This window comes from Plectropomus leopardus, chromosome 7 (genome assembly GCF_026936395.1).
Source record: "Plectropomus leopardus strain MGB_pleo_1.0 chromosome 7, ASM2693639v1, whole genome shotgun sequence".
Classification (NCBI taxonomy): Eukaryota; Metazoa; Chordata; class Actinopteri; order Perciformes; family Serranidae; genus Plectropomus; species Plectropomus leopardus.
The window spans coordinates 12,295,001-12,305,425 of record NC_142182.1 but is presented as its reverse complement, the minus strand read 5'-3'; the positions used below and the strand labels follow the sequence as shown (position 1 = coordinate 12,305,425).

General features: G+C 40.7%; 1 protein-coding gene across 2 annotated transcripts in view; it reads right to left on the bottom strand.

Annotated features, from left to right (window-relative positions):
• Window positions 1-1,302: 1,302 nt before the first annotated feature.
• The window catches only part of itpr2 (inositol 1,4,5-trisphosphate receptor, type 2), an 82,179-nt gene continuing 73,056 nt past the window's right edge, over window positions 1,303-10,425 (bottom strand). For both annotated transcript variants that reach the window (XM_042496636.2, XM_042496637.2), the window contains exons 56-57: window positions 5,252-5,413; window positions 1,303-2,621 (exon numbers count right to left, since the gene is read on the bottom strand). In XM_042496636.2, the coding sequence (XP_042352570.1) occupies window positions 2,541-2,621; window positions 5,252-5,413 (243 nt within the window). In that variant the 3' untranslated portion in view covers window positions 1,303-2,540. The remainder of the gene's footprint in view (window positions 2,622-5,251; window positions 5,414-10,425) is intronic.

The following is a 10,425-nucleotide window of genomic DNA, read 5'->3' as shown; positions in this document are numbered from 1 at the left end:
CCAGCCTCTTTTGTCCAATGTACACCCACAACCCACAGTCAGATCACCTTAAGTGCCCCCTCATGGACAACACAGTCATGTTTAAAATGTGTTATTTGAAAGGACTTTAAAGGGACAGTTCCCCCCAAAAATACACATTTTTCCTCTCACCTGTAGTGCTCTATCAATTATTTTTTGGTGTGAGTTGCAGAGTGTTGGCAATATCAGTTGCAGAGATATCTGACTTTGCTTCAATGTATTGGAACTAGATGGTGCTCAGTTGCGGTGCTCAAAGCACCAAAAAAATACATTTGAAAAACTCAACAGCAATGTCTCTTTCCAGAAATCATGACCGAGGTACTCAAGATAATCCACTGACCTTTTTGTGAGCAGTTTCATCTCGTAATTATTTTTACCAAACTACACCTGAAAACCATATAACCGCATAATACGCGCAAGGAAGCGTGCATCTGCTCATTGACGAGAGGCTCATAACAGTACAAGATGTAAACATTAATAGCTTTCTCACCTGTAACATTAATTAGCTCAGTGGCGCTTGGTGAGCTAGCAGTAGATGCATGCTTCCTTCCTGGACATCTCTTCAGCCAATATCTCCAATACTCGGCAATTCATACCAAAACAATTTAAATTAATAAAGTGCTACAGGTGACAGGGAAAAAATACATTTTTGATTTGGGGGTGAATTTTTTCAGCATGATGTTATTTTAACACTATTATATATAAGTGGATATTGTCACTACAAATCTTTATTCATTTGAAGTTACAATGTACATTTGTATCAATTTCTTTTAGCCTTGTACAAGTAACCCTGGTTGGCAATCGTTGTTCAAGAAAACAAGCATAATCTCTTAATTCTGTATTGTGATTACTTGATTTAATTTTAAACTTGGATAACAGCGAAGCTCATGAGTTAGACTGGTTTAAGGACAAAGGTTAAATTCCACAGTCTGGTCTAATATCTGTGCATCATATCAGCTGTTAATTAGCTGTAATTAAATGCCAACATGAGCTAAACAAAAGCAGCACAGTGACGGCATATACAGTGACTCTTTGCTGTTAATATGCGATGACTACCCCTGCCTCATGAGCTGAAACATGATCCCGTCTGAATGAGGACAGGTTTTTTCCTAGAGGCCGTGTGCTCCCTTCAAGGACAAGTACAAGTGAACGAGTGAGAGTAAACGGAGTGTGGGTGGGTTCAGAGGAGGTCAGGGTGAGTTTGGGGGAGTGATCAATCATTCATCCCCAACAACAACAAGGACTAAGGCCCAACTGTGTTTAGAAAGCTGCTGACTCCAAGCGTGTTATAAATTGATTCTTTATTATTTATCCGACCACATAAAACATGTTTTTCTATACACTTTGTTTAACAGAAAGTGTCACATGACGGTCACCACTGAGTGCATGCTCTTGTAATCTGCCATTAGTTGTGCAAGTTTAAAACAGACTTACAATCAACTGCAGTCCAAGAGAAACTAGTAAGGATGATTTACACTAAAAAATGAAACTTTAAGAAACAGTAGAAGATGGAGACAATATGAGCAGATACAGTAAATATTACAGTAGTAGCTGGCATCACTGCAGACATGATGTTGTAACAAAGAACTGTAAGCTTACCATCTTCAGTCAGTACTACATTATGTACCAATATAAGATTAAGACTTAAAAGAAATTTCAAGTAAATTCTGCACAGGTAATCATTATGTTTAATTCACATTTCTGTTATTTATATACTCTGTAGAAATCTATAAAATGGCAACTGAAATGGTGCAGTGAATGCATTTTTAAACACAAAGCATGCAAAAAAAACACCCCAACTAACCAATGTTTCCAGTTACAGGCTTAAATTTTTACCCTTTTTCTTAAAAAAGTGCACTTTCAGCAGTTACAATGTACTGTTTAAAAAAGTTAATGAGTAAGGCAGCACGATACCTTTCCAAAATGCAAAAATAATACTCCAGTTATGAACCACAAATTTTCTCATAAATACCATCAGAAATTTTAAAAGCAAAGGTGAGAGGACTGGATGTTTGCACTCTTCCCCTGTACACCAAACCCCCGAACTTCTCAAACACCTCCAATCATTGACTGTGCGGCCTTTCTTCTGCTCTCTGACACATCAGCACTGAAGACAGTCGAAGAACGAGACGTGACAGTCTGCAGACTTGACAGCACTTAACCATTAACCTCACCTTAACATTTCCCTCAACCTCTGTCTGGCACACTAACACTACACTGGCAGATGTGTGGCGTGCCGGGCCAATCATTCACAGAGCTGAGTTGTATACGTGGGTCTGTGCAGATGGAAGGTAAAGCATGCTGAGTGAGCACATAATGCACGTTTTTTGTCTTATAAGGCACAGATTGGGTCACAGAAAAGACACTATGTCAAAAATGAAGTGTCCACACCTGCATTTTGACATCAGTGATTGTAAATGCACTGTGAGTACATGTATTGTTCTTAAGGCTGGAGTTAATGTATGTTGGCATCTCTGCAGCCGTGTGGCCCGTCACTTGCAGTGTCCCGAGCCTTGAGCCCCTCAGTGGGCTGAGGTTTGATGGTTGGGCTGAGGTGGACCCAGGAATCCGAGCCTCTGCTTGTTTTTCCTCTGCTCTGTCATCTGTTGTGGACACAGAGAGGGAAAATAAAACATCAGAGTGACTTTTAATTTTGCATGTTGCAAACATGTGAAATGCAAACCCCTTTTTGAGCTATTATTGTTCTAGTGGGCACTTTATTATGCAAAAAACAATCTTCACACATAATTACTACATTCCAGAGGGGAGTGCTTATCTATTTGAACTTGGAGTGCAGGTAAAATGACACTCTGAATCTCTTCTCTAAGAGCGAGAACATTCATTAGAAGACACAAAATGAATCTTGAGCTCATTACTTTAGGAAATGAATCTCAATTAGCTGTGATGCAAAAACCACTGAATGCCACAACAAGGCTACTCAAATTTAGTCATTTCAAGCACTGCAAACAATTACTTTCTGAGAGTTTTACTAATCATTTTAAAGGTTCGGTGTGTAAGATTTAGGGGGATTTAGTAGCATCTAGCAGAAATGGTTGCAGATTGCAACCAGTTTAAACTTCTCCTGGTCAAAATTCCTTTAGTGCTCATGTTCAAGAGGTTTTTACTGGGACCTGAATTATCTACAAAGGTCTCTTTATGTCCTGAAGAAATGGACTGAATGGTTAAAACACTGAATAAAGGCAATTCAAATTAAAAACCTGTGTTTCTCCTTTGGTATTTAGCATGTTGGAGATGGCAGGCTCACCTACCACATCCTAATGTGTGCTGGCCTTATTTCTGATCCAGACGTTCAGGAGGTTTTTACCAGGAGTCAAATTATCCGTATAGCTCTCTTACTCTCAAAAAAAGACCAGATGAATTAAACCGGTTAACACGAAGACACAAAACCACAAGTGGCACTGTTTGTTTGTCCATTCTGGGCTACTGTAGAAACATGCTGGTGCAACATGCTGATCTCCTTGGACAAGAACCTTCCCTCTATATTGATATAATTCGCCTATTTTATGGTACCAAAAACACAGTGATTCTTATTTTCAGATGTTTAAACACTAAAGAAAACATACCAATTACACAATATTCCATTTAGCCAATATATATTTCCCTAAATACAACACACTGGACCTTTAAATGTCCTTCATGATTTGACTGAGATACTATAAAAGAGATATTTCCTCTCCAAGGTTGTAAACAGATCGCTTTGTACAGCTGTCGTGTTGTGACTGGAAACTAAAATGTCCCTTGGAAACTTCATTAGAGGACAACGTCATGTGCTGTGCAGAACTGTGATCTGCACGCTGGATGTTGTATAAGTGTGTTGGGGAAGTTTGATGAATCAGAAGCGGCTGCTTTCTGACAACCACCACATTTGCAGCAGTGTCAGTGCTGACGTCATAAATGAAGGCCACTGGTTTTGAAAAACCATAAACCATACATGCAGACTAAAGGAAATGGAGTAAGCTGAGCAGATCCCTAAAACCCACGCAACAAACAAATAGCAGCACACACATACACACACACGCAGAGTCTGGGCTGTGATGGTGTAAAGTGCCGAGGTCAGCAGAGGTGGTAATGAGGGAGGAGCTGCAGGAGCACTTTTCTCCCAGTCAGAAACAGTTTGAGTTCAGAGCTGGTGAGACCTGCAGTCCTCCCCTCATGACTGCAGAGCTGTGGTTTGGCCGGCATAAACACACTCACCTCTCAAAATTTCTGTTTATCGTGAAGGCGGAGTGACAACCCTGCTAAACCCATGACTCGATATTAGTCAGCACAGACTACTAAAGCTAGATTCAAATAATAAATGGCCTGCAGCTGACCAAAACTACAAATTCAGAGAAAAGGCTTTGGTGTCTTGCTCAAGGACACTTCACAAACACTCAAACTTAGTTGTTACAGAAGTTACACGAGGAATCCCGGCCAGCAGAGAGACATTACAGCCTGAACTGCTTACTGAGGTCGACAGAGGTTGTTTTTTTGTTTATCAGAGTGTGATCCCTCCCTAGTAGGAGCTGTTTGCACACATCTGGCAGAAGAGGAACAAGGACAGGCCTGTGACTGCAATCACATGCAGGCGAGGCAGGTGATGAGAGTGATCAGTCACACTGCAGCAGCCGAGCAAGTCATCCAAACAGCCAGAGGCTCACTGGCGGCAATCAGTTGCGTTGATCGCTGACGTGCTAGTCACCTGTCGTGCTGCATTCAAGAGCATCAAGATAGGGTCCATCTAGGTTACTCGGTAAAGAAATGATTAGCAAAATGAGACTGCTGACGCCGCCTACTCCATGTGACCTCTTGCCCTGTAGGTGCTTTTAGGTGAAAGAAGCCTCAAGGTCAGATAGCACGTGGAGTTAACAGTCAATGTGCTATAGTTGGCAGAGCGGCATGCATCTAAACATGATGTTACGATGACATAAATAAAGCGGCTGATGAGTTTAAACCACAGACAGATACTGACATGAACTGATGGCATTGTCTATGTGTTTGTTTGGCTACCTGCTTGTCTGCTTTTTTTTTTGTTATTGTCTCCTGTGTCTGGTGCGCCGTAGACAAATTTCCACCCTTGTAGACAATAAAGATCTACTGTATTCTATTCTTGCTAAAAACAGGATGATTTTGCCTTAGATGAATCATCAGGCATTCAGATCAGCCTACCACTGTGCTCAGACCAGAGCCTTTCCCACCACAGCGTGAAAAACGGCCCGAAGCGGCACTGTACCTGTTCCTTAAGCTCAGCCAGCTGGCCAGACAGCTGAGCCACCAGAGTGACAGTGCTGTCCAGTTTCTCCTGCAGAGAGCGCATCTCATTCTGCTCGTTGTCTCCCTCGCTGCTCACCAGAGACATGGCTCTCATACGGGGGAACCACTCCAAGTTCTTCTCCTGGGAGGAGAGAGGGAGAGGAGAGAGAGATGGGATGTGAGAGAGGTGAGAGGCATAAAAGGCTGAAATAAAGCTGACTCAGTAGGTCAGGGAGACGGCAGCAACAGTATGCTGGCACAGACAACGGCAAGGAGGATTTGCATAGACGTGCAGGGAGCATTACAGAGCTAAAGGCAGACTGCAGGAGGAGAGTAAACAGAGAGGTATTGGTAATTGGAGACAGACATGGAGGTTTTATTATTAATCATTCCATCAGAATAGAAGCTGCTCTCTTTTTCGTGCTTGACAGTGTAAAATGTTTTAAGCAGCAGTGTCTGTCTCTTGGATACTGTGGATAGCAATTATACACTAAATGAACAGTAACTGGCATTTCAATTCTCACCCACTCCAGCACACCGTTGATTTGGGAATGAGTCACTGTCGTCTATCAGGAACACAACTGGGAGTACAGTGTTATTAATATGCATGTGTGTATGTGTGTGTGTGTGTGTGCACGCGAAAAGCTGATACATTTAGTTTATCATCTGTTTTTCCGACGGTGCAGTGGACAGACCAAACCATCTGCAGTCATGCCACGAGAAAACAGTGAGCGAAACGAACCTATGGCATTATGTAATGGACTTAAGTGAGTCTGTGTTTGTACATGTGTGGGTGAGTGTACTGTTGGCGTGCATCTGCATGGATATGTACATAGCAAATCTAGAGCCAGAGTGTGTGTTTTACAACACGCATGCTCTCGACAGTGAGATAGGTTTCGCAGAGACAGACTGCCATCAGCTGATCTTATGTAATATTCCTTTGCCAGTTCTTCTGATAAAAATTACTTAAAAGGTGCCGAGAGTGGGATTTGACTGGCACCACATTAAGTCCAGTAGGAGGAGTGAGGTATTCTCCCACCTACTCTTATATAAGAATAGACTACAAGGATAGAAAAAACGATGAGTGTGTGAGACACTGAGGACAGACAAAAGGACATGAGGAGAGTCTGAGGGCGGAGAAGAAGGCGGGGTGCGTGGGTTATTTGTTTATGTTTCCTTAATTAATGAGTTTATCACACTTTGCTAAGTGCAACATTAATGGCAATGACATATCATAGGACTGGTGCACCAAAGCTAAACTTACTCTGCCTGTGAAATTCATGAACAGGACCAAAAAACTAAGATATCATTGTCTTTTGCTATGAAACATTCTGCTTCAGGCTTTACGATGAACAGCATGCATGTCATATTTAAAAATAGAAAGGCACTGGAAAGCAACATTTATTAGTAATTTGAGGTTAGAGAAAATAAAGAAAAAATGTATAGCCACAATAGCACCACTTAACAAAACTGTTGAATACCGCAGATGCTAAATTGAGAAAAAACTTTGCTTTCTCAGACTTTTTTTTGGACTTTCATTAGAAGGGAAAATTGTATCAGTCTATGTATAGCAACAGAGATAATTACAGCTAGTTTGTTGCAAAATTAACAGGGTTTATCTTCAGCGCAATTTTGTCTAATCTCCCACTTATGATACGTTCATTTTGCAATGGGAAGTTTCAAAGTTTTCCAGTTGGAAAGTTTAATTGGAAAGCCCCCTTAGCTAGGATTTCGACTTGCAAAGTCAGAGGACCCTCACAAACCCGTACTCAAAATCTATGATGACTACCACACATAGTATAAAACTGTAAAAAAAAAAAAAAAACAATGTTGGATGTAAAAGATCCAAGTCCAGGCACTCAGGGTTTGTAAAGCATAAAAGGCCTTTAATTCACAGGGCTACAAACATTTAAAATACACCAACACGTATTGGCTTGCGCCTTCTTGGTGTCGAGATACACTGAGACAAAGAGAGTGATTATAGCTGCTGTCACCAAAGGTGCACTAGGTGTGTATAAAACTGTAGCTGTATACTGTTTATCAACCCTTCTTTCTTATTTGTGTCTCATTTAAACCATTTTATGAACACTTTTGTCTAAAGTCTACATGTTTCTACAGTGTTTGTTTGCACAAAATGCAGCGTAATGCATTGTTATTTACTGGTATTGCTAACAATGGCTATGCTGGCAACAACTGATATTGCTACCAACTTGTTATATTGGATGAGCATGTTAGCATGCTAACATTTAGCATGCAATTTAGCTCAGAGTTCAGGTATTACAAATACACAAATTATTGTTGATTTCAGTGCATTTGTATCTTCGAATATCGGGGCATTCTTCTCTCACTTCTTTTAGTAAGCTGCAATCCTCTGCTACTTTTGCAACTGTCATTATATTTAGGACCTCTCCGCAGTGATTAAGCAACTGACACTATGGGAGATTTTTTTCTGAAAAAAGAAGATGCTACCATTTTTAAAAATTTTGCTAAATTGTGAACAGAATATTAGTCGCATCAATAATGCTGAAAGGTTATGGTCAGGATGACCTTTTGCAGTGATTTGTAATTAAGTGAATGTATATCAGACTCTGTTCACTTCACATGAAAGAGATCCTTTATATCTTTACCGCAGTTTTATTTTTGGTTGTTTTCAACACTTTGGCCACTTTTTACTTTTGACTTGACTACTTTTTTTCCATCCCTGACTACAGGGGAGGCAGTTAGACTGATTAAGTATGACTGCTGAGCCACACAGTATGAATCGAGTCATTCTATAAGAGCCTGCCTGAGAATCTCGCTCTAATTTGGGCCTCAGGCGTCAAGGGGCCGATAAAATAAAAAAGAATAGTTTCCTTTCTCACAGCTTCAAAAACACAACGAGGGCTCTGTGAGCTCAAAGACAAAGCTTCAACGTCACTGAACTGAAGACTGTCAGATGCTTGTTTTATCAAGTCATCCATAACTGATGGATTAAGAAACCTCAGAGATTCAATAAAGAGACCTAGGAGACACCACTGGAGTGAATACAATATCCTGTTTGAACGTACAGTCACTCATGTCATTTAGAGCATCATCTCTAAATCGATGATATGAAGTTAAGCAGTGACTGTACAGAGTATGACCCCCCCACATCTTATTGCTGTTCATTAGACTGTACAGTGGTCCACTGTGTGCTGTGCTGCACTGTCTGAATGAGTCAAGGCCTTAGTGTTGCTTCACTGATCCAGTTAAACACCTCAGTGAGCACGAATTTACAGACATTCATGTGCTTCTCACTCTGCTGCCGTCGCCATAACGCTGGTGTATTTCATCACGTACCATTCATGTACACACTGTACTTCAGCTGTGCAGAGAGCTACAACGCCAACCCGAAAACTTAGGTCAGTGCCATAAACAAACTGCAGGAACAACCTCAAATGTCAACAGAGTCAGACACTAGAGCCAAATTTCAGCAAGGCTGAAAAATTAGTCCTCCTGTTGTAGTTGCTAAAATGTTGAACAATTTCTTACATTTAGCCATCACATAATTTTTGCAAATGCAATGCTATGGCAATAGTACAATCCAATTCTCACGTGCTTTTATCTTATTTTTTTTATTTTTAAATGCATTTTTAAGATGATTTGCTTGAGTTTTATGCGAACTGTGCAATTGTATTGAGCCGGTCAAAGGAGAATATCTGTCACCGCCTGTTTGTCTATATATCTATCTATCTATCTATCTATCTATCTATCTATCTATGTACTTACCTACCTACCTCTACACATAACTACATATTTGATCTAGAAGGGGAAAAGGGTTGCTTCTATATTTTCTTTAAAACTTCTCAAAATATTGCTCTACTGAAATTAGTAATGTAAAAATGTAGGGATGAACGAATTCAATGAATAGTTTTGAGTCATTTATTAACTTAAACCCTAGAGATTAGTAAGTATATTGTATATTATTTGCATCTTTTCAACCAACTAAATTATCTGTATCCGTACTCAGATTGGGTTTAAATTAAAGTGGGTTGGGCATTAGACTGGGAGGCTTCTAACAGGAAGCTTGAAACTGATATAAGTTGGTCTGAAGTTGCTATATTTATTATTGATTACAAAACAATTTATAGAAAAGCCTCAGAATTGAGCTTTAGATCATTTTTGATCACAAGAGTAAGAGATCGAACACAGTTACCTGAATGATGATTTTCCTTCACCATGAATAGAGACACTGACCTGCCCCTTAAAGATGTTTCTATCGCATAATTAAGACCAATTCAGCCAATCCTCATTAATTCTACACGACCTTGCAAGTTTGTCCAATCACTCCAACTTTACCGCAAGCCTGACTTTTTAAAACAGGTAACGTCTCATTTTATTATAGAGCTGCACGCAGCGTACTGATTCGCTCAGCCCCTCCCTGCCCCGCTCTCTCTCTCTCCCTCTTTCTCAGTTTATCATGAGACTACTACTGGGGGACTGGAGATCTACGCCTGGGACAGAGTTTCACATGGAGACAGGGCTAAGGGGCCAATCACACTGAGAGGCTTTGCGCCAGACACGGCCGCTCCCAATACGCCTTGGAAACGCATCCTGAAAAACACCCGGGAGCACCTGTGGAGTGGGGCTGCGTGCGCATGCTGCATATAATATTGATAAGCAGTGTAACTTCACACCTTGAGCTGGAAAGTTGAAAATATCTTAACTTCTGTGTACACCCAAAAACCACCGGAAAGATACACTGCACAGCAGCAAGAGAGAAGCCCCTGACAGGCGTGCTGTACCATAGGGAAGCCATTGTTTTGCTGGCAACGCTTTTCTAGAGACGCGTTTTGGTGTGATCAGCATAGCATCACATGTCTAACGATACCCAACTGTTATAAATGGTTTTAACAACAAAGTCGAGCCATTTTGGTGTTGCTGTGACATTGTTGGGACTTTTTAACGGCTTGATTTTGGATATTAGCCAATGTTGTCGTGTTTGCTCGTGCCAGGCAGAGAGTGCAGGAGACCAGCTCACAGAGACCGTCCTTCAGGTCTACTTTGGACAGCAGCAATTCAGTGTAGGAAACTCTGTACACACATAATAATGAGCTGAGAAACTGAGACGACATCACAACTATTTTTGCGATTTTCACTTACAAAATAAACACTTATACATATTGAATCACAATT